Source organism: Brienomyrus brachyistius, chromosome 15, assembly GCF_023856365.1.
Source record: "Brienomyrus brachyistius isolate T26 chromosome 15, BBRACH_0.4, whole genome shotgun sequence".
Lineage (NCBI taxonomy): Eukaryota > Metazoa > Chordata > Actinopteri > Osteoglossiformes > Mormyridae > Brienomyrus > Brienomyrus brachyistius.
The window spans coordinates 23,199,728-23,224,397 of record NC_064547.1 but is presented as its reverse complement, the minus strand read 5'-3'; the positions used below and the strand labels follow the sequence as shown (position 1 = coordinate 23,224,397).

The following is a 24,670-nucleotide window of genomic DNA, read 5'->3' as shown; positions in this document are numbered from 1 at the left end:
GACATCAAAATATCCCTGGAATGTTTTTAAATGTTCAGTAGATAATTTTGTGCATTTTAGTTTTTACAATGGCATGGCAAATAGGTAAATAGCAAATAGGACACACATTATCCTGTAATCTTCAGACAAAGTTAGGTTTAGACACGTATAACAATAACATCTGAATAAATGAAATGTCAATTAATATTAGAAATCATGATTTGAGTAATTTCAAATCAAATTCTAAGAAATCAAACCATTTATAAATCTCCGAAAATACTACCCACATACTGCCCAAAATTCCTTTGGCTCCCATTGCTCTTAGCTCAGCCAGGGATATACAATCCAGTGTCCGTCCTCCATTGTTTCTCCTGTTTCAAATCAAAGCCTTAAAAAGCATGTCCCTCCACGTTGAACAGCTGCTTTTCATGGGATTCAGCTACAAAAAGCACAAGGGTCCTAAGACTGCCCCGGAGTCCTTCATCCAGCTGTCGCCCCAGCCATTCGCGCTGAGGTCTCTGATGGGTAGCAGGTCCAAGGTCCCGTCTCGAGAGTCTGAGCCGCTCTTCACAGCAAACCGTACCTCCATCTGCAGACACAAGAGAACATTTATTTCTGAATGAATGCTACTCCCTTCACAAGTCCTCATAAACACTGATTTAAGACTCCCTTTAACATCAAAAACTGCATTATGCCTTGTCAAATAAACTAATTATGTTATATTATCTGTTATATGCTCACATCTTGTGGCCAAAATATTACATTTGTAGAAAATCCAGGTCTAGCGATTGGTTATTGGTAGGAGTAAATCAAAGCAATTGGACTTGCAGTAGAAAGGCATATGTTGGGTTCAAAGTGCAATTTGGGAGGGGTTTATAACTGTTATCTGACTTCGTAACCCTAACCCCAACCCTCATTATATAGCCCTCCTACCCATCATGATAAACCGCTCCTGCACGACCTTGTCCCTCCGACTTGACACTCTGCTCCCGGCTGCAGCAACATATACTTGAATGTTTATGACACACCTGTTGTGTGTTTGTTATGAATGTCAGACCTATATAGATGATGAACTGTGACTGCCAATAATTGAAATTTAGTAAAAAAAAAAAAAAAGTAACTTCAGTGTCTTTATAACATATTTGGATCCCTTAACGGGCTACATTTCTCACCTCGCAACCACGTAGCGACACTGTGCTGTAGGAGGAGTCCAAGGCTTCCATCTCATTTCCGTTGTCGCCCAAAATATGTATTGTTCTGTTAGTCATTGTATTGTGGTTGGAAGGACAAGCTATGGTCAAATGCTGTGAGGCTGAGTGACTGTGTAGCCGAAGAAACCGGAGCTGAACTGGATTAAGACCTGTATATTCAAACTGAAACATGACACAAATGTGTTTAAAATCACAGAGGAAGAGTAAATATAATAATGATTATTGTTATTTCTTATCTGACTTTTGTAACAGCTGGATGTTTTACTGGAGCAAAGTTACGTGACCACAGGAGGGCCACTGCACAGCTTACTGAGTATTATTGATCTTTAAAGATGCTTGTATGATGTCGAAAGCAGCTTCTTACTCTGAATCCCCCTTTTTGCTGACTGAACCATGTGCCAGAGGTATAAGTGTCCTCCTGCTCCGATTCCCAACCTCCTGTGACCTGTGGAGAAATCATGGTTCCTCTCATTTCACCACCTATAAAATCCAATGGGTGCCCTACATATAAATGAGGCACAGCACCCTGAGCACCCCTGGTCCCTGATGGTATGATTTATCATCATATTTTACACCCAGCATGTGGATCTGATGCAGGTCAGCACCTGTGATCTGATGGGTGAGATGCAGGTGGACCCTCCTGCTGTGAAGTTACAGAAGACATACAGGGCATCGAAAGGGCAGCCCTGATTGGGGTCCAAAAAAAAATGCCCTGCAAACAGGAAGTTGTGATAAAAATCATTTTTGTAGACCATCACCTACAGCTGAGTCTGAGTGGAATGTCCCAAGGAACGGGGCTTTACAAAACATGCATTTGCCTCAGGTGCTACCAGAACATACCACTCACCATCTTTTAGGTGGGGATGAGTTAGCTTGAGTTCTGAGCATGTGGTGGCAGGGCTGTCCTTGGTGCCCTGTGACCAGCTGAACATCTCCAAAAGTTCTGCTGCACCTTGGTCCTGCTGTGGATCAGAACCGCTCCAGGCCACAGTCACTAATCCCCGAACCAATGCAGACAGCCCAGAGTACTAAACCATTCCAGTCAAAAGACCAAAAATACATTTTACAACTGCAGAACTGGGATGAACTCACCCTTTGCTGTAAAAATATGGGTCAAAAATCACACTGGATATGGGTGAATAGACACAGAAATCAATGTAATTACTCTGACAAATCAGTTTCAAGTATTATAAATGGAATGACACAATAAAATAAAATGAAATATTGATATTGAAGCTGTACATCTGTACACCTACATTTAGTAGTTCGCTCCGTATGCTTTGTCCAGGAGGACCTGATTTTCCCTGTGAGAAATGATTCAGTAACATGTCATATTCTAAACCTTATACATGAAACTAGCTGTACATTATTGCTTCCTAGTTGCATATAGCTACAGTACTTTAGTTGCTTTTAGTTATGTACTCGAACCTTCCAGTAGCAGTTCATAAGGTATTGTAATATCCATCATTAAAGAAAGCTGTGCTTTTGGGTTAGGGTTACGGTTCACATTTCGTTTTTTAAAAGCTCCTGATGTATCAGAAGTCACAGATTAATGTTAGCCTGTGTGGTGGATGACATGCAGCACTCCCTTACTTGGGGGCCTCTGTGTCCTTTCAGTCCCTTTGCTCCAGCAATTCCCTGCATGCCTTTCATCCCCTGTGAATGAAGGTGCTTTGAGTGCTGGGAAACCCTCCAGTCCACTCCATGCCCCCCGGAATTTCAACGTGCAAATTACCTTCTTTCCAGGAAGTCCCTGCAAAACAAATTCAAATCACTTTGAAATCCACCATGCAGGGTATTTACTGAGCTGGGTTTGCAAGAGGAACTCGAGAAAAACAATGAAGCATTTTAGTTTCTTCTTTTTTTTTTACACTAATGGAAATTATATTTGCCCTCATCCCATGGAGACTCAGTGTAAATAAAACAGGATGGAGCAGTGGAATTTACCGGAAGACCTGGAAACCCTTTTCGTCCTGGTGGACCCTGAGGACCTGTGATTCCCTTAAAGAAAGAAAGTAGTCATGACATATCCATCCAAATCTCTTCCGTAAGCTTACCCAATGGTCATGGTGGTCATATCATGACATTTTATTGGAGAACACAATGAATAATGAAGCTCATAGTGTATGACTGGTGTGTGCCCTGCCATGGACTAGTATCCTGTCCAGGGTGTGCCCTGTGCTTACTGAAGTAGAGTCCAGACAGTCTGGAAATATGTATTAGATAAGCAAATGGATGCATTTCAATCGCGAAATTCTGCTAAGGGTGTGACTGGACATAGAAAATAGCATCTTCTGTTGTTGTTGCTATACACTGATTTAGATTACATACGTTTTATCATTTCAATGAAGTACAGTTTAGCTGTTGTACATCCTCCTGACAGAATAAACGGAATGATGTATTTAAACATCATCTAAAACAGAAAGTGAGACAGTCGATACCTGTTGGCCTTCAGGGCCAGGAGCACCTTGATATCCCGGCTGGCCTTGTTTCCCCTAAAAGACACAGAGAATCCTTTTTTACGTGAAGTACAGAATCTCAGGTTACGTCTTTTTTGAAAGCTAATGGACTCACTTTAGTCCCCTGTGGACCCACAGGTCCAGGAAGCCCTCTAATGCCAGGAAATCCCTATAAAAAATAAGGACATGCTGTGAAACAAGAAGTGACACGTGGTGGCAGCTGCATCACTCTCTGGTATGGAAACTGCACCGTATTGGACTGCAAGACCCTACAGCAGATAGTGAGAACAGCGGAGAAGATCATTGGAGCCTCTCTTCCCTCTATCAGACACCTACCGCACCCGCTGCATCCGCAAAGCCACCAGCATTATGGAGGACCCCACACAGCGCTCATACACACGCTTCACCCTCCTGCCTTCTGGCAAGAGGTACCAGAGCATCCAGGTCATCACTGCCAGACTGTGCAACAATTTCTTCCATCAGTCGTCAGACTCCTGAAGAACCAGTGTCTGGACTGAGACATACACACACACCCACAATCTTTATACACCCCACTACCTCAAGAACTTTTTGCACAACCCATTGCACCGCTGAACTTTACACAGCCTGTCTTACACATTATCATCTCTTCTATTTCCTCTTCCGCTGTCTCATGTTGCACTGCAATGTTTGCAGTTTTTTACACACTTGCACTTTATGTAGTCCTGTGTTGATATACTGTTATATGTAGCACCATGGTCATGGAGGAACGTCATCTAGTTTCACTATGTACTGTATCACTGTATATCGTTGAAATGACAATTGACTTGGCTCAGTGGTTAGCACTGTTGTCTCACACCTCGGATACAGGGGTTCATGGCTCCATGTGTGGTGTTTGCATAATCTCCCTGTCTCATTGTGGGGTTGCCTCCGGGTACCTTGGTTTGCACTCACAGTCCAAAAACATGTTGAGGTTAATTGGAGTTACTAAACTGCCCATAGGTGTGCATGTGTGAGTGCGCCCTGCGATGGGTTGGTGCCCCATTCTGGGCTGTTCTCTTCCTTGCACTCATAGGCTCCAGATCCCCCCATGACCCTGAACAGAATAAGCAGTTACATAAAACAGATGAATGGATGGATGGAAGAAAAGATGCAAGAAAAATTATTAAAGCCCCATGTCCTCATACGTCAACCAATAGGAGGGATTGTACAAGAACCGCTGTAGTTTGTATCACAGAAACAAGTGCTCCCTAGCTGGTTAACTTGTTCCACCAATCTGGTAAGATGAGTAGCATTTGAGAAACATATTTGTGGACAGCGATTTACAGAAAAGTTTCTCAACTCGTGGGTTGCCACCAAAATTCTGGTCTTGGCAAGTTCTGAAAGGGTCGTGAACCTTTGAGTTGGAAAGTATTGTTAACCCATTATTCTCCTACTTAAAATGTTACAATGGCTCATTTAAGATAAGAAACAATCACATTTTCAATTGTGTAACTGTAGTAGGCATGATGTTGAATTTGAGAGACCTGGCTAGTTTTACTTTTTTTTATTTAGCTTTACTACTTTACTATATAGGACATGTGAAACATTGGGGTTGACAGTACTGATATGAAATTTGACATGTATGTGGCTGTTCTTATACGTTTAATTTCAATCAAAGCTCAGCATTGAATCCTCCAGACAAAATATGAAATAATAACATATCAGCACTGAGCAATTTCTCCACTATTACTGTTTTTTATTAGGAAAACATGAGTTACTCCCTGAATCACGCCTTCTGGGATAGACTCCAAAAGTCAGTATATAAAATACTATAGTAAATATTACACATTTTCTAAATTACTGTAGAATTAACACAAATGGGTCATTCTCATGAAGTCATTATTGTAACATATCAATTGTCTCTCCCTGGTAGGTAGAAATATCAATGAATTTCCCTCCCTAACCAGCCTAGATATTTAAACGCAAACTTGTTGTTTGTCTCCATGGTGTCTAACATCTCAAATCATCACAAACGTTCTCCAGAGTTATCAGTAGTTTACAGAATTTCAATCATAACAGCAGACAGATTCAACAGATTCAACTCTTCGAGACCTTCGTGCTGAGTTCCTGATCTTCTATAATTATTTTTGCACCGAAATTTAAATGATGGTGAAAGTAAGTTTGTCAGTTACAATTAATATTTCTATTAGCTTTTGTTAGCCGTAATCTTCGTATGTTACTTTGTATTACATATATATGTTTCTTTGTTTTACGGAGAAACGGGCGGCAAGACTGAAGACGAAGAAAAGCTGGGAAGCCGATATCCCGGAACTTCGACCCTCCCCCCCCAAATCGCCATCGGACCCAGCCTTGGAGGCACTTCGGCAAGCCAGGGGGATTGAGCCGCTGAGGATCCACAGGCGCAGCGTCGTGGAGTACCGGGAGATTTACCGATGCGTCGTGGAGCCGATGCTGCTCTATCCTTCTGGCCGGGCTCGGCCTTACTCCCTCGAGTTGGGGCGCAAGATTAAGCAGCGCCTCTGGGTGGCAGTCTCCCGCCCGAAATTAACGGAATTGGCGGGGGACAAAAACACTACAGACATCGTGGAGACCTTTGTCAGCCAGAGGCCTAAGAGCTACGCGCCCCAAATCGAGGTGGACGTGAGTGACGAGCCCCCGGCCGAAGAGCCTCGCAAGAAAAGAGCGAGACATTAGTCTCTGCTCAGTGTATATATTGTATATATGTAAATACATGTGTAAATACAATAGAATAGGGCCGCTGAGGATTCACGGGCGCAGCGTAGAGGCGCCCCGGAAGATGTACCGACGTGTCGTGAATCCGAAGCGTCTATCCTTCTCGAGTTGGGGCGCAGGATTAAGCAGCGCCTCTGGGTGGCAGTCTCCTGCCCGAAATTAACGGAATCGGCGGGATGGAAAATTACTATTGACGTCGCGGAGACCTTTGCCACCCCGGGGCGTAAGAGCTACGCGCCCCAAATCGAGATGGACGTCAGGGACTAGCTCACTGCCGAAGAGCCTCTCAAGAAAACAACGAGACATTAGTCCCTGCTCCGTGTATATACTGTATATATGTAAATACATGTGTAAATACAGGAGGATAGAGCAGCAGAGGATTCACGGGCGCAGCGTAGAGGAGCACCGGGAGATGTACCGCTGTGTCGTGGATCCGAAGCCTCTCTATCCTTCTCGATCTGGGGCGCAGGATTAAGCAGCGCCTCTGGGTGGTAGTCTCCTGCCCGAAATTAACGGAATCGGCGGGATCGAAAATTACTATTGACGTCGCGGAGACCTTTGCCACCCCGGGGCGTAAGAGCTACGCGCCCCAAATCGAGATGGGCGTGTGGGACGAACCCCGGGAAAAGTGCGAGTTCGGTGTTCGGTGCATATGTTGTATATTTGTAAATAAATGTTTGTACATAGTTATTGAAATGAACTTGCTGTTCTCCTGTGTTCAAATACATTAGACCTGAGTTTGAAATGAGCTCATTTCAGTAATTCCCGCACGGATATCAATGGTACCACTCCTCCTTCACACATTCGTAAAATGTCACATTTTACAGATAGTCTTAAATTCAGAACCAGCGTTAGCAACGCTTGAGGTAAGTCACATTAAATTCTTAAACTTTATCTAAAGCTTTCGGGACAAATACCTCCAAGTCTTCTCTATTGAAACGGCTTTCTTACACCTATAAAATCTCACCTGGAAAACAACTAATGTTACATTCTCATGACGACAGTTTTTGACGTCAAATTATATTAATGGTAAAAGCGCAAAGATTGGCAATATTTAAAATGAGGGCATTTTAATCCCACAATATCTCATTAAATGGGCATGGATAATGTTAAAAAATAATAGGTAACCCAGAAATCTGGTTTAGTAACTAACCAGGTAAAGTGATGGAAACCTGGGATTCTACGTAAAAACTTATATTAAAGTCTAAGTAAGTTAGTACTGAAAGTTACTAACCTGGAGATAGCCTGGTTCCGGACTTGGATAAACAAATTCGGGATGAACTGCTGAGTTCTGGTTCGGCCAAACGGTACCCGGTGTTTCCGGTTCGGGCAAATCCGGGCTCAGCCTTAACTACCGTTTTCTTGAGGCGCGTCACCACGTGTGTAAGCGCGCGCTCCCGTGTCAGTTTAAAATGAAGCTTTAGTCAGAAGAAAAACCTCAAAGAAACGTGCCGTAAATTTCAGTGAAGTCGAGAAATCGGTTTTTATAAAGGGCTAATAAGAGTACAGAGACACTTAGCAGGTAGTGATTTATATTTTAAGCTTAGAATCGATTCCCAAAATTAAAATAAAAAGAACTTATGTCTCAGTATCGATCTGCACATCCCTAATGATGAGTTTCTATTGAAAATCTTTGCTCATACTATGGGTATCATGCTTTAACATGATTAAAGAAAGAATGATGTGCGATTTTAAAAGTAACACAACGCAATTTCCCAGCTCTGTGTGTTTGTGTGTGTGTGTGTTACATTCCCTGATCATTTCTGACAGTTGATTTGATGCAAGTAGTTTAGGACATATGAGTCAGGTGAGGTGACTCCTGGACAGGATGCCAGTCCATCACAGGGTACAAAGTAAGGGAAATTTAGACACAACAACCACGTAAATCACATGGTTTTGAAGCCACGATTATATGGCAAAAATATGCTAACTAAATACACCCACAGCCATTATTCTAAAATAGTGTTTTAGTAGAAGTAGATGCTTTATGAACTGAGAAAGAGAAACTGAATTATAACTATGAACAGGCAATGTGAAGACAAGGGCAGAGGAGCAAAGCAAACACACTGGACAGCTGACGCTCTGTACTGGCCAGTGTGGCTTTCAGAGATGGCCTTCTTCAGTGGTAAATGGTACCTTTTGCCCCACACTGCCCCCGTGTCCCTGTTCTCCACTGAGTCCCTCAATGCCCTTATTAGGAAAAACACAGAAAACAAGTGGTGATGTTATGGTCAGGTTAAAAAAAAAGGATTTGCAAATGCTAACCAGTTATGGAGCTATGGGACAATCCAAGTAGTCACAGACGGATGTGAAATACTGAGTATGCGAAATGCAAACAAGTCTATCAAGAACCTACTGTATAATATAGAGTGATACCTTTGGCCCCACGGGCCCAGCAGGGCCACGTTTTCCTTTTGTGCCTGGAAAACCCTAAAAACAGCAAGTAACAAGTAAATGAATTCACTCCTTTAATATGATGTTTATTTCCTCCTCATTTTCCTGTAGTTTTTAATCACTTTGTAACCCATTTGCTGCAGAGGGCACATTATGGCAGTAGTTACTTTAAAGCCATGTATAATTAAAACGTAATATGTGTACCTTTGGACCTGGGGCTCCCTGGGGTCCCATTAAACCTGTTAGTCCCGGTGAACCCTGAGAAATGACAATACTGTCACTTTAAGGATAATTTTTACTCTTGACTCACATGTACATATTACCAACATCCATCCATCCATCCATCCATCTAATCTCTTACCATTTATCCTAATATTGCCAGCAGTAAACAGTAATGAACACAGACATACAAGTACAGAGAAGGCTTCTCAAAATGCACATGTTTCTGGGGTCTGTAACGTTCTGTGTGCTGAAAATAAGAACCCAATAGGAACCCCCTACAGGGCAATGCACTCACCTGCACCCCCTGCTGGCCAGGTCTCCCTGAGGCTCCCCTGCGACCAATATCACCCTGTGAATAGAACAATTTCTGAATTTAACATGTGATCACAAGGCCACTGGCCACTGAATAGCTATCAAGAGCGTAATTAACTTGATGAAAGAAATGATGCAAGAAATTACCACGCATTTTAACTTTTATACAGAAAAGAAGTATGAATTAGCATGTAAAGGTTAAAAAATAGTGGTCATTTCTTGTCATATCAGTGCAAATGCGTATAAAATAAGTATGCATTTGCTATGTTATAGCAATCAATTGGCGCACGTACCGCTTTTAAAGGTAAATGCATACTTGCATACCAGTTACGTGCATCCCTGACTATGAATCGGCAACAAACGAAACACGTAACACAAATTTGCCAAAAGACAGGCTAAATAAACCCACAAAGTGTGATGGAGCTATACCCCTTCTGATCATCTTAAATGATCTATAAACTATGCTTTTCCTGTGAGTGTAGTCAAGACGTGATGCAGACAGATGCAGGCTGTCATTGCGCAGAACGCATGCGATACCCAGTGGCATGATAACGACGGTCTTACTGGATCGCCTTCATTTCCCTGAACTCCGAGGAGACCATCCAAACCCGCATGACCCTGAATCAGGGACGGAATAAGGGACTTAGTAATGTCTGTTTGTATATTTACAGCACAGTATAATAAAATGTCGTTTACAAGCTCGATATGTTGCTAATTATGAATAAGTCCTTTGTGTATTCTGAACATAATGCAATTCATTTAGCAGTGTTTTTCGGGCCTGCATATTTGAAAGACCACAGTCAGATGGGATGGTGTGTTGGTGTGCTTTGCGGTCCACATACCGGTGGTCCAGGTGGGCCGATATGACCACGCCCCGCTCTGGCACCTTCACTGCCCTGCATTACAGACAGGAGCCACATTATTGCATGTGCAACAGGGCATGGATATGACTTGTATTATTAATTATTCACAACAACAAAGAACAACAATAATAATACCGTATTTTTCTAACCATAGGATGCACCTAGATTTAGAGGAGGCAAATGAAGAAAAAAAAGATTCTGAACCAAATAGTGTCCTAAAACATTTTATGTCAACCATGTAAGGTGGACAGTAGTGAACAGCAGCATTAAGAACCATTATCACTGTCATTAACAAATAAAGTCAGTAAAAACCAATAAAAGTATATAAGTACAAAAAATCAAGGAGACACTTCAGTAACAAAATACGATAGACTTTCATGTGTATGAATGAGCCATTGACACCTGGCCACATCCCTCCCCGCTTTTATGGTGCTGATGGGAATGTATCTGGATCGCGTTTCACCGTTGCATTGTTCAGCAAATTACCATGCGAATGCAATTGAATACGCGGAAATGCGGCTATTTAGAACGTGAATAGCAATCTTCGGGTAACAGCAGTACTACACGCCCCCGATGCAGGTAAAACAAAGTAAGGTGACATGGTTTAATTTTTTGCCTATTTAACCTAATTTTAAAAACTTTAATACTTCCAACAATGGATGTTTTGAAAAGAAGACCGATTACGGATTTAGCCAGCGTTTTTTTTTTCTTGATTCTACATTTTTCAAGATATCAGCGAGATATAAACTGAAATAGACACGAAAAGTATGCTGCGTTACCGATGCTGCACTCGACCCAGAGGGCTAAAGCATGTGAGCAGAGCAATATTTGGACCATGAGACGCAATGACTTTTTCTCCCCTTTTGGCGGAGAAAAAGTGCCTCTTATGGTCCTAAAAATACGGTAATTTATAATAACTTACCAGTTTACCAATGGCACCTTCCCTTCCTTTAATTCCTTTGCTGCCTTTCAAGCCCTCCAAAAAATGTTAAGAAATGGAATTTAGCCAAAAACCATAAACAATGATGCTAGAATATTCTTATTCTGTTAAAATGACATAAGAAGACTGGTTTTAACAAATCTGACTTTTGGGCCTGGTCTGCCTTGATGGCCCTTGCCTCCACGCGGCCCCTGTGGTCCTCTCCTGCCTTTGGGGCCCAGAGCCCCACTGAATCCTCTAGGCCCCACAGAGCCCTATTTAATATACAAGAGCAATCAGCTCAGGCTCAGGTGTGATTACAGAGACTGGTGTATTTCAATAAGAGTGACACTGATGGTGAGACCACCATTGATACCAGTGACAGCAGAACAGGGTAGCATTCATTCTAGTGTTTCCACATTAAAAGCTGTATCTTACCATGTGTCCTCTCATTCCAAAGTCTCCTTTATGTCCTTTAAGACCTATGAAACCCTGTTGGGAAAACAAAAGGGCAGATTAACTCAAACTAAACTAGGGCTGTGGAACATGCACTCTGCAGTGTAAGAGCACAGACACACATAGCACAGATTAAACACACCTTTTGTCCTTTAACACCTGGAAACCCGGTCTTTCCTTGTCTCCCAGAATTCCCCTGTGGTGAAACATCAACAACATACCTTCAATCATCAATAAGACAAAGTGCACCATGTCAAGGGGAATTTAACACCCTTGAATGACATTTAGTCCAGCTGTCTTCCATCTTTACTGCATATCCAGGGGGGGATCATCTGGAGCCAGCCAGCCAGGCCATTACAGGACATAGACCCATACAATCATAAACACCACAACAACACCAATTCATCTAACCCTCATACAGAAGCCCAGATTCAAAAATGCAAATTTGGGGGATCAAACTCACATCCCTGCGGGTGCAAATATACAGTTCAACAGGAATATATATACTGTACATATGTATTTCTGTAACATCTCACGCTAAATTTAAATGAACATGTTAGTGACTCTAAGAGTTGCTTCACAAACCAAGTAATCATAACACTTTGATTTGGTTGAGAAAAATTGATAATTATAATGTTTTCTTCTTCATAAATCTTCGCTAAAGAACAAGCAAATCAACTTTTAAATAGCTAATAGTTAACTAGCTATTGTACAGATAAAACAGCTAGAATACTGCAGCTGTTCTGAGGGAGAAAGAGTTGAAACAATGGGTTCTTTACAGAGCCTGAAAGTGAAGGCAGAACCTCCACCAATATACACTAATCAGTAACACTTCACATTAATTTCACCTTTATAATGCATTCATTACGCATTAATAGAACAGTCAGTGTGCCTTCATAATGCATTCATAGAAAACTCAAAAGTATATCGTAGCATATCTTAAAACACTGCATTCATAATATGCTCAATGTACAAGATATGACAGCTGTAAAATACATTAATAACAAACATTATAATTGTATCATAACGTCTGTTAAGGTATGTTAGGATGTTACGGTATACTTATGTGCTGCGTATGTTCTATAAATGCATTATAAAGGCAATATGGAAGCATAGTTAATGTAAAGCCTTGCTTGGTATTTATTAAGGGGATGATTTCTCCCATCAAACACTTGTCAAAGTCAAAAAAAGCACTTAAAAGGTTACACACTTTGGGGTTAAGTGTGTTCCCCCCTAATAGGGGTGGACATGCCCACCACACTTAACCCAAAGAAGAAGATGTAGCTGTGCAAGAAGTATAATTAATTTATCAAGCAAAAAAATGGTTTACTTTAATCTTAAAACTAGTGCTGTGTCTGTGCTGGTGATGGGGAGTGTACACTTAATGCGCATAACTTAGTAAAAGTTTTTTTTTTCACATAAGTGCTTGATGGGAGGATCAAAGACTCTTTCTATAACTCTGTTTGAAACACTGGTAAAACTTTAAGCCCCATCTGTTACAAAGTGACCTCATCATGTCACGGAAGTAAGGGCTGGAATTCCAGCAAAGTGTTTCAGGCAGATTAGAGAAGAGTGGTTTCTGTGGGCAGAGTTACTCCTTGTGGAGTGTACTTTGGGCCTTAAGACTCTGCAGACACTTTCCATGAAAATACGGTTTTATAACACACTAAAGGAAAGGGATAAATCGGAAAAGCATAATAGATCTTCTTTATTGTCATTGCTATAAAAAATGTATAAGACTATTAAATATAGTAATATTTACCAAATAGCATTATGACATCCCGTACCTTAGGTCCAGCACGTCCATCAGTTCCCACAATGCCTTCTTTTCCTCGCAAACCCTGTTAGGAAAGCGCTAAGTGTTTCTCCTGTTTCCTGTTCCATAAACCCAGTGTCCCATACAACATGTATTTATTATGTAATATTACATTTACATGTAGTCTACTTGTGATTAAGTAAAAATGGCGGGATCTCTTACCTCCTTCCCCTTTTCTCCCTGAAGGCCAGACAAACCCAGCCTGCCAGGAGGACCCTGGAATAAATATAAAAACCATCTCTATTTATTCCAGTTTTTTTCTGTCAGTTGTTACCCCACTGGTGGAGCGATGTAGGGAATAATTTGGTTCAGTACGTAGCACAATCTAAATAGCATCCAGATTGGTATCCTGCAGTATAACCAGCAGGAACTACCATGTCATTTTATTTTAATATTACCATGAATTTTTAGATGAAAAATAAAAACAATTAACCCAAAAACCAGAAGCAAGCAAGCTAAGCAAATGTTTTGGAATGTTGCCTATTTGTCACAAGAATGAATGATCTCTTGCCCTCTGAGCGACAACATACTTACAGTCAGCCCTCGAAAGCCTTTGTCTCCCGCTGCCCCACCTACACCGATCTCACCCCCAGGTCCATATCTCCCCGGGAGCCCTGTCGAACCCAGAGCACCCTGCTGGCCCTGTAGACATGTAACGAAGTGCCTTCACCCATCACAAACGCTGAGTTCCCTATGAATCGCTATGGATAAAAGTACTTGACAAATGGATACATACGACTAATAGTTTCTTATTTTAGCATGTAGTGTCATTTGTTGTTGTATCTGTGTTCAGAAAGGGTGACCGACCAGCTGTTTTATAAATGATAAATAAACATATTTATAAATTTTTGCAAACACATAGGTCAGTGCTGAGAGAAGGTAGTGTATCCATTCATCACTCACTTTCTCTCCAGGGAGTCCGGATTCTCCTCTCTTTCCTGGAGAGCCTGTGTAGCCCTGAATAAAAGTCAGATAAGACTGTGAACATCATTCCTTTCGAAAATGTCAGCACTGTATAAACTTAGCTTCAGCGATTCCAGTCCAGTGATAGTACTGTATTGATAGTACTGCAGTATTGTAACAGAAAGACTTCCAAAGCTACCTGACTCCCAGGTCGTCCCTCTGCACCCTGTTTTCCTCTGCTGCCCCTCTCTCCAGGGGCAGCCTTCAAACCCTCAGCACCAGGAGAGCCGCGCTTTCCTTTCTCTCCCTGCATTCCACATGCGAAACACACCACAAGGATGACATCACATTGTGATAGAGTCACTCTTGTTGAAGCAGTTTATGACGAAATCATATCATCACTGAATGCATTTGAATCTGGATGATACTCACAAGCTGCCCCTTTGCCCCGGATGGTCCCATGACCCCCTTCAATCCAGGCGGCCCCTGAAACACAAAAATACTCATCTCCTGCTTGGAAATCTTGGAAAATTCTTTATCAAGAATTTTTTTTAGTTTATCTTGGACTAAAAAGCCTAATTTGAAAATACAGTGTTTACGGCTCGAAAAATTGCAGACGATTATAAACTTGCAGAACCAGTCAAAAGTTTGGACATGTAGTCCTGCGATGGTTTAGCGCCCCACCCTGGGTTGTTCCCTGCTTTGTGCCTGTAGCCTCTGAGATAGGCTGTAGACCCCCTGCGACCCAGAACAGGATAAGTGGTTTTAGAAAATGGATGGATGGATTGATGGAATTATGCACTGAACAAAAAAAGTATTAAACAAAAAAATTTTATTTGTTAGGTGGGGGCAGCGATGTAGGTTGGGCTGCCGGTTCAAATCCCTGAGTCTGCAGAGTGATCCCACCATTGGGCCTTTGAGCAAGGTCCTTAACCCCGATTGCTTCAGGGAGTAGCTGGTCCTACTGTCTCCTCTATACCAGTTTCATAAGGTGGTCTCTGGGTAGGGCTGGGCAAATAATATAAAAATTATTCAAAATCGACATTCAGAACCTCTAATTGATGTAATCTTGCCAATGCCGGTTACTTCGGTTTTTTAAATTTCGTTAATACCTAAAATCATGTTAATACTTTCCCCAGCACGTGTTCATTACTGTCCCCTTAAAGAATACTACTGCGTGTGTTGTCACGCCATGTCCAGTCTGCAACATGGAAGCAACATGAAAGAGAACTCAAACACCAAGCCAACTCGAACAGCTTGTACCAAAGAAAAATGTCATATTGCTCGTTTGGATATACTGTGGCATTAGTGAAGATGACACCAAACAAAAAGAGCTCAAATTTAAACACTGTGAAAAAAGAGTTTCAGCTACCAAATTAGTTTCAGCACTGGCAATATTTAAAATACAGTGGAATCCGCTTATAATGATCACGGTTATAGTGATCAACTGCTTATATGGTTCAAAAGGCTTGTTACAGAGAGTCCCCTCACAATTTTTATTTTGGGTCTTTTTATACATAACATATAGAAGAAATTAAGACAAAATAATTGTAATTCATCAATCATAATCGAGGTAAAACGTTCAATGAATCGTAATATTGATTTGAGGTCATATCAACCAGCCCTACCTCCAGGGATGCTTTTCAAGCTCTCCTGAAAGAGGTCTCACATATATGCTAAGCACACATTAGCCACTTTTCCTTCACGCTCATTTCTGCTGTGTTTGGGTCAGGTAGCCAGGTCATGTGATGCGACACTCTATCACTGTCCTTTGCAGATAGCTTGGCATGTCCAAACTTTTGAATGGCGCTGTATATAACTACAGTATTACAGTGTGATATTATTGTATGGTGGTGTTATTACAATAATTCAACAATCAATCTACCTCCTCACCATCGACACCAGCAACTCCTTTCTGTCCCTCAGATCCTTCTAATCCCTGAAAAAAACAGTATTTAAATTAGATGAAAAAGTATAATACAAATAAAAGATTCAGCAGTTATGACCCTGCGATCACATCAGTCACCTCTGACCATGCTTACCTTATCTCCCTTACTTCCAACTCCACCTGATCCTGGAGATCCATCCATACCCTTTAAAGTGGAAATGTGTTGTATAACAAATAATGTTTTCACAGAATGAAAAGCGTCATATGGAGCAACCAAAATATATTTAGCAATTATTTTTTTCCATATCGAAACCTTCATAAAGTAACCATTTACATGGGTAAATTGCATCAGACATTAATTATTTGTTTTTCACATTTATTAGTGGCGCTTCCAATATCTTTGTAAGAGGACGAAGGTCCAAGCCTTTAGAGTCCTGGTGCTCCCAGTCTTGCTGTATGGCTGTGAGACATGGACACTATCCAGTGAGCTGGGATGAAGATTGGACTCCTTTGGTATTGTGTCTCTTTGGAGAATCCTTGGGTACCACTGGTTTGACTTTGTGTCGAATGAGCGGTTGCTAGAGTCGCCCCGAATGAGGCACATTACCTGCATTGTGAGGGAGCATCAGTTACGGCACTACGGCCATGTGGCACCCATACTTCCCTCTCCCCACAGCCACTTCCTCCAGCTCCCCTTGGGAAATTCCAAGACGTTCCCATGCCAGCCAAGAGACATAATCTCTCCTGCGTCTTCTAGACAGATGCCGTTCACCATGGGCAACTCCAGAGTGGAAGAGAGTCCTGCCCCTCTCCCGGAGTTTGGTTCCAAAGTCCGAGCCATGCGTTGAGGTGAGTCCAACTATATATAGTAGGTACCACTCTACCTCCTGCACCAGCCCGGGCTCCTTTCTCACCAGAGGGGTTATGTGCAATGTCTGTGAGTCCCTGAAGACTAGGCTGAGAAACTTTGATGTAAAGAGAATCTCTCTATAGCACTAATACTCATGACCAAAAACCCCAGGGATCTCGAAGCACTCACGGGATAGCCTGTAGCTCCTTGCGGACCTATTACTCCAGGAGGACCTTTGTCTCCTGGTGGTCCTTGGAGTCCCACTTCTCCCCAAGGTCCAATATTACCCTGCATACCCTACAAAGAAAAAAGACCTAAAGGTTGAGATGTTTATATATAATCTTAAATCCAGACATTTTATTGGATAAATTTTATTATTAAAGGAACCAAATCCAACGACAATGCAGGGTCAGCCAGACCCTTGAGGAACAGGAGGGCCCAACGTTGAAATCACTTTGCTGACTGTGAGTGTTTGAAATGGTCAATTTCTGATCACAGGTACAGGGTCTCAACCCACTGAGCCACACACCACACTCACCCGCAAGGTTTAGTATACCTGCCTCACTTGACACTCCATTATAAAGGTTACCAGCAACGGTGATCAAGCAGACAGAGAGTGTGATGTTTTCATAGACCCGCGATTGTACCCATATGAGTCAATGTTAACCAACTTAATTCAGTAGTTCAGTAGTAGATGCGGCATTTTCTTACAGGAGATCCACTGTATCCTTTGGGTCCTGGCACACCTCGCCAACCCTGTGGCAGACAGCGGGGAGAGAGGGGCACCAGAACCAACACATGCATTGTCAGGAACAAGAGAAAAGAATCACTGGAGAAGACACTGTGGATGCAGACACTTACTGGACTTCCAGGTGCCCCCTTCACACCTTCTGGACCTCTGTGCCCCTGAACAGAAGGGTGTTACAAATTGCTGTTATCGTCTCTGCTTTCCCTATTAGAATGGCATAATTCTTATTGCAGAAATTTTGTACCTTTTGACCAGGATTCCCTGAAAATGCTTTTGGTCCTGGTTTACCTTGTACACCCTAAAATAACAGAAGAATGGAAATGTGGTGACTGTTTGTTTAAAACATATAAAGTTTGAGGTCAAAAAGTATACGCAAAAGTACATAAAATGGTCATTGAAAAATAAAGCAATGTCAAGCAATAGTGCTCAAGGACCATAGCACACACTAGTAATGGTTGCATTCAGTTACCTCTTTCTTCCATGTAAACTTTGGTCTATTTGGACTACTCAGGTGTGGTAATGATCTAGCAAACTTGGTAAGCATTTTCTGAAGCAATGACTACAAACAGGGGGCACTGCCGCCCCCACAGTATGTGCCCCTTACCAACCTTGATCCCTGGTCTTCCTGGACTGCCAGTCTCTCCTCTCCCACCAGCGTCCCCCTGTCAGAGGACAGCAGCACAAGATGATTAGTGTTATTCTAAATGGATTTCTCAAGGCATGATAAAAATTATGTTTTAAACTTGGAAAACGAGTTTTATTGAATTAGCTTACTGAGAAATAAAGGATCATCTATAATTTCAATACTGTAGTTGTGTTTGCGATTCGCTTTTTGCAATGTACGGGTGGATTCTCAATTCAATTCAATGTATTCTTACATAGCACCATTCACAACAGTCACCCCGAAGCACTATATAAATATAAATTGAACTTTATTGATTGTTTTGTAGTGGATTCATTAACATGTTCACAAGGCAAGGAGATCTCCCGATCAGCGACTCATCCTACTTCATCAGAAATGTGATTAGCTGGTAACCTTGTGCCTCATTAACAAAAGACTGGCCTCTACTGACTTTTCCAACATTACCAGTACAGATATCCCCCACTTTACGGACATTCGCTTTACTACACTTTACTCTTATGAACGACCTACATTAGCACTAAGTTTTTGCTAACCAAAAGAAATCCGAAGAGGATTTTTGCTTTTTTGTATGAAAAGCAAAAATAGTGTCTAGCATTTGTTTATCAGAGAGTCAATAATAGATACAGTCATGTGCTGCATAACAACGTTTGTTTTAATTGAAAAATTCCTATCACCTACCTATGTCGTATAGTAGCTGTGGAAATGTCATAGCATAACGCATTACTCATGTGTTTGTGGTGCTGCTGGTGTAAACAAACCTGTACTGTCAGTCGTATAAATGTACAGAACATTCAATTATGTACAATACTTAATACTTGATAATGCCAATAACTATGTTACTGTTCTATGTATTTAGTATACTGTTGTATACTGTACTTTTTATTGTTATTTAGGTTATACCATATAGCCTAGGAGTGCAGTAGGCTATACCATCTAGGTTTGTGTAAGTATACCCTATGGTGTTCTCAAAAGGGTGAAATTGTCTAATGACGCATTTTTCAGAGCGTATCCTTGTCATTAAGCGACGCATGACTGGTATGTGAAATTACACGGACACATTATTTCTACTTTATGCAAACTGCGTATTTATCATATCACTCCTGCTTTCACTATATGTTAGTTCTATTTTAGGTTTTGTGTGTTACCTGGTATGAGTTGGTAGGGCATATTTTGGGGGAAGGAAGTGCTCAAAAATTTTCCTTATATAATTTAATGGTAATTATTTCCTCACTTTATACCATTTCAGCCTACGGAAGGTTTCACGGGAATCCTCTGCTTTCATACGGGGGATAACCTGTATCACTAAACCCATTTCTGACTCAGTATTAAAAATACTGGAAAATTAAAATGATATTAAAGTTAAAATGATGGCAGGATTTGTCTACTCACAATATTCCCAACAGGACCTTGACGTCCGGCAGCCCCAGGCTTCCCCTCAACACCCTGTTAAGTACAAGACAACAGAACCAAGCAGTACTCAAATTAGGAGCGTTATCTACTTTAAATAATATACTTTTCTTACTGTATGATATGTACTTACAATTGCACAATTGGGAACTGTTACTGAAAATTTAAAAAGCGGCGACAATGCTAATAAAAGAATACCTTTGGACCTGGAGGTCCGGCTTCTCCATCTAAACCAGGTTCTCCAACAGGCCCCTGGAGGAGAGACGCATTTCATTGTTAAATCCATATAGGGCAACTTTCACCCCAGGATGACATTTCAGGATCTTACTGGAGCTCCATGCAGTCCATCAGCGCCTTGAATCCCAGGGAGACCTTGCAACCCCTTAAGTAAAAGGCAGTTGGTAAAATCGCATGTTAAATATTTTTACAGTGAATTGCATATTTTCTGACATAATATCTCTATGATTCCCGAGATTTTTTCTTTTTCTGTTCCCTATCAACAGTTGCATCAATGAAATCAATTGAATCAATTCAACCAGTCAGAACAACATGGATGCACCTTGAGCCTCCAAGGTCCAGCCGAACCAGGAAGTCCTGGCTTTCCCTAAGAAATACAAAGATCTTTTTAGTCAACGCTGTTGGATTCACCATGAAGTAAACAATTTTAATAACAATAAAAAATATCCACATGCTTTGGTGCCTCCCCAGTTCAAGGACACCAGAAATGCTGTGTGGCTCAGGCAGTTAAAATGCTGTGTCTGTGACTGGATGGTTGCTGGCTTGAATCCCGAAGTTGGCAGAATGATGACACAAATGGGCCCCTAAGGATCTTCTTTAACCAATGAGAACTGCTGGGGCTTTGACCCTGATTCTATTTTTTTTTCCATAGGCCAGTTTGGGTAAAAGCGTTGGTTAAATTAATTTAATGTACACTGGAGAACTGAAATTCCTCGTAACGTACCAATGTGAGCACTGGACCCTGCGAATTATTGTTGTCCTTAGTTGTCAATCTCATATTAGTTATTCATTGATAGAATAAAAATAAAGTAACAAGCTATGGTACACAGGAACCTTAATACCGGGATCTCCTTCAGGTCCTCTTTCTCCCGATTTCCCCATCTCGCCCTGGAAACATCGTAAAGCTTTGAGTCAATTACACATGTAATTGCTTACTCAGTAGTGTTGGACACTGATGGAGGCATCAGTAATTTCTCTCTTACCAAGGGGCCAGGCAAACCAGCAAATCCTCCACGGCCTGCACGACCCTGTGGAAGAAGACGGACAACCAGCCTGCAGTCATGCATGGTTATGAAGTCGTTCGTCAATCTGTAAAATACTTTCCTAAGACGCCCTTCTCTTTAGCGAAAATGTAGCTTCATCTACATGTGGATCTACCTTTTCACCTCTGGAGCCAGGACTTCCCTGTATACCTTGTCGACCTCTGTCACCCTACAGAGACAAGTCCGGGCAAATATCATGGATATTTCAGTTCGTGCATGATTTGTGGACTTTTCCAAATATGAAATTTTTTAGCAGCTGTGCTTCGGACCATCTCAGTAGGTACACTAACCTTAAACCCATCCTGTCCCTGCTTCCCTTGCTCCCCCATTGTTCCATCATAGCCCTACAGAATATGAATACACTTAATTAAATTCCAACAGAAAACATCTTGGAGCATCCAACACGCATCCCCTCTAGGGCCCCTGGGAAGGAAACTTCACTCACCTTGGTGCCTTTCTGTCCCCGGTCACCGTGACGCCCTGTGTCACCTTGGAAACCAGATGGTCCTCCCCTGCCTTTGAACCCTCTTTTACCCGGAGACCCGGGAAATCCCTGTCACAAAAAACAAGAAGATAAAGAAAAGGTGTGTACTCTTAATGAGAGAACAGAGCAGCTATTCTGAAAACATACAAAGCATGATAAACTCAATATAAATTTCTATGGGATTCATATAGCCATTTTAAAATACTTATTTCTATCAACATTAAGAGGCATTGGACAAAGTATATAATTTATTTCTGCAATCTGAGTATCATGCTCATAGACATACATAAAAATCAGTACTACGCTGTGCAGTTAATAGGACACATCTTACCCGGTCTCCCTGTATCCCAGGTTCAGCTTTTTGGCCCTTCTGCCCTTTGGGTCCCTGAAGGTGAATCCAGAAAGCACTGAGAGACACGTGTATATCAAACACAGATATAAAGGGCCTTTAACAAAGGACAAGACCACAAGGGATTGTTTACATAGTCATGGACTGCAAGGGGTGGATTATGTTTTCCCCATGTCAACATTTTTTCCGCAACGTTCCCCTTTATCTCGAGACTTGAAGATCTAGTGCCATTCCACGCCAGAAGTATGTAGAAAATTATCCACCCATCCATCCATCCATTTCCCAAACCGCTTATCCTACTGGGATAGTCCGGAGCCTATCCCGGAAGCAATGGGCACGAGGCAGGGAACAACCCAGGATGGGGGGCCAGCCCATCGCAGGGCACACTCACACACGATTCACTCACACACGCACACCTATGGGCAATTTAGTAACTCCAATTAGGCTCAGCATGTTTTTGGACTGTGGGGGGGAAACCGGAGTACCTGGAGGAAACCCCACGATGACATGGGGAGAACATGAAAACACAGAGACTCGGAAACGGAGACTCGAACCAGGGTCCCAGAGGTGTGAGGTAACAGTGCTAACCACTGCACCACCATGCCGCCCCCACAGAAAGTTATATCTGGCCAAACTTCTTCCTGAGCAGTAAGACAACAGGCATAAAAGGGGGTAACTTTTTTTGGAAACAGGGGCTTCATTTCCTTTCTGGATTTAAGTTAGATTCCTCAGTATTATCTTGAAGTCCGTCAAAAGGAATTTCCTCTAGGTCTCCATACTGGCACCAGCTACACCAGACTATGTGTCACGCATCTCTGGGGTGTGTGTGGAGACACATTAGTCCCCTGACCATCATCGAAATTATCTGCCATTTGTGCCACAGTAGCCCTTCTGCTGGTTCGTACCCAATGGAACATGCCTCCGCTCACATGTTGCACTGACAGGTCTTAGCTGCTTAGACTCTCAGCAGATACTCACCATGGCTGGGCAGGAGCACCCCACAAGCCTTGCTGTTTCAGGGATGCTCTTACCAGTCATCTGGCCATAAAGATTTGGCCCTTATTAAAGTCACTCAGGTCTATTCCTGCCCGTTTCTTCTGCATTCAACACACTGGCTATGAGGACCACATGTTGACTTACCATGTAACATATCCCAGACCTTGACGTGTGCCGTTTGTATAAGACGACCGGCACAATTCAATTCAAAATCATTCACATCATGTGGGGTTGGGCATAATGTTTTGGCTAATCAGAGAGTGTACAAAACATTCTATTTTCCATTTCAATTTCAATATGCTAATCCAACATAGCATGGAACTATTTATTTCACCAATCCTATTAGCATAGGGCCAAGGTCCCCCTTGACAATGCCTAGGATAAATGGTTAATTAGTCCAGCTCAGGGGCTAAAGTTACGTAAAAAAAGACAGCACCACAGCGGAGGGTGGATGAAGACACAGACATCGTTGACTCTTGATATTCGTCAAATCCACCCTCCCCACCACCAATGGCCAAAACATCCGTTGGCATCTTCAGAAAGACACAAATGAACTAATTTAATACAGTAAAGCTGTAATATCAAGTAACAGAATTTCTCTGCCATCACCGTAACTTCCACCGTGTTGTTCCATTCCACGTTTTTAAATCCAATAACTAACCCATGAACTAACCCATTATAAATAAAACTGAAATCATAGTTGAATGGTAAGATTGGCAGCAATGAACTCAGTGTATGACTGAAGTTGTGGTGATTGTGGGGGCTGGGGGTGAAGAGGCTCATTTTAAGATCAGAAAATATATAACACAATAACTCGAGGTAGCGTTTTGCAGCATTTGCCATTTGTAATGCACTGAGTGATACTTGCATAAATCTAATTTATTTGCATGAAAAATCTACTGTTATGTAATTGTTTTGTGGCACTGTGCTAAATGAAACATTTAGTTGAAGGGTGATTTCATTCCACAGTGTATGAAAGATTGCGGTGACATGACTGAAACGAAATGTAAGCTGTAGAGATATGTGCAGTATAATATTCTAAACAAAATTGCATGCATGAAATTAAACATGTGCCAGTACTCTAAATGCAGCCCTGGAGCCTGACGTCATAAGTCTGCAATATAGAAATACTCTGTTTCTGATCCATCATTCTTATGTAGCCTTTTTCTATTTTATACTTAATGCAATTTCATTGAAAAATATAATTATTTTTCACTGGGAATATGTCACTGAATTGCTTACATGGAACCTTTCACTGAGACCCCCAGCTATTAATAATTCAAAGGAAGCACGAAAGAGGGAAAGAAGTGCATTAAGGAATCTTACTGGATCACCTGAGGGTCCTGGTTTTCCTGCTTGGCCATTGGCTCCCTGGAAATCATACGGAAAAGAAGGTAGCTGGAAAACTGTGAGACACACATTACGCAAACCAAACAGAATGTGTGTACGCCAATCGTCCGTGCATAGGGCTCCTGGGAAGCTTTTGATCAGCTCTGCTTTAATGAATCTGCAGCTTCCTATTCAGAGCTCACAGAAGACATTGGGGATGAAGACTCCCGCAAACTCCATATATGTGTGGGACGGTGGTGGAAAGCCCCAAGGAGCTCACATTGTCACCAGGGAGTCCAGGTTCCCCTATGTCTCCCTCATCACCTGGTCCTCCCTGAGGAAACACAGAGGAGCCCATCAACCCTGACATTTTTAAAGCCTACAGTTTCCATTGACTTATAGCAAATAGACGTACTTTATACATTCCCATAGGGATATGTGTAGGTT

General features: G+C 41.9%; 1 protein-coding gene and 1 long non-coding RNA gene across 9 annotated transcripts; one reads left to right on the top strand and one right to left on the bottom strand.

The window, feature by feature from the left end:
- Positions 1-24,667, bottom strand: LOC125708852 (collagen alpha-1(I) chain-like). Of its 7 annotated transcripts, none has more exons than XM_048976709.1 (46): positions 24,504-24,654; positions 24,221-24,265; positions 21,881-21,934; positions 21,511-21,618; positions 21,356-21,409; positions 21,181-21,234; positions 21,006-21,050; positions 20,857-20,910; positions 20,345-20,389; positions 20,114-20,167; positions 19,984-20,037; positions 19,768-19,821; positions 18,344-18,397; positions 17,980-18,033; positions 17,849-17,893; positions 17,699-17,743; positions 17,177-17,284; positions 16,292-16,342; positions 16,135-16,188; positions 14,682-14,735; positions 14,449-14,556; positions 14,250-14,303; positions 13,881-13,988; positions 13,509-13,562; positions 13,318-13,371; positions 11,673-11,726; positions 11,513-11,566; positions 11,242-11,349; positions 11,078-11,131; positions 10,135-10,188; positions 9,857-9,910; positions 9,276-9,329; positions 8,963-9,016; positions 8,741-8,794; positions 8,501-8,554; positions 3,765-3,818; positions 3,632-3,685; positions 3,138-3,191; positions 2,926-2,943; positions 2,784-2,846; positions 2,447-2,494; positions 2,038-2,152; positions 1,796-1,902; positions 1,555-1,635; positions 1,152-1,352; positions 1-568 (listed from the first exon to the last, which is right to left on the bottom strand). In XM_048976709.1, the coding sequence occupies exons 1-46, from the start codon at positions 24,591-24,593 to the stop codon at positions 419-421; spliced, it is 3,093 nt and encodes a 1,030-aa protein (XP_048832666.1). In that variant the 5' UTR covers positions 24,594-24,654; the 3' UTR covers positions 1-418. The 7 variants fall into 7 exon arrangements, with proteins under 7 accessions (XP_048832666.1, XP_048832665.1, XP_048832667.1 ...); XM_048976708.1 differs by having other exon boundaries at positions 2,038-2,218; positions 24,504-24,651; XM_048976710.1 differs by having other exon boundaries at positions 2,038-2,218; positions 20,865-20,910; positions 24,504-24,577.
- LOC125708860 (uncharacterized) lies at positions 5,518-6,187 on the top strand. Of its 2 annotated transcripts, XR_007382553.1 has the most exons (3): positions 5,518-5,539; positions 5,654-5,785; positions 5,888-6,187. It is a non-coding gene; the product is annotated as an uncharacterized LOC125708860 (long non-coding RNA). The 2 variants fall into 2 exon arrangements; XR_007382552.1 differs by having other exon boundaries at positions 5,530-5,785.
- Positions 24,668-24,670: the final 3 nt, after the last annotated feature.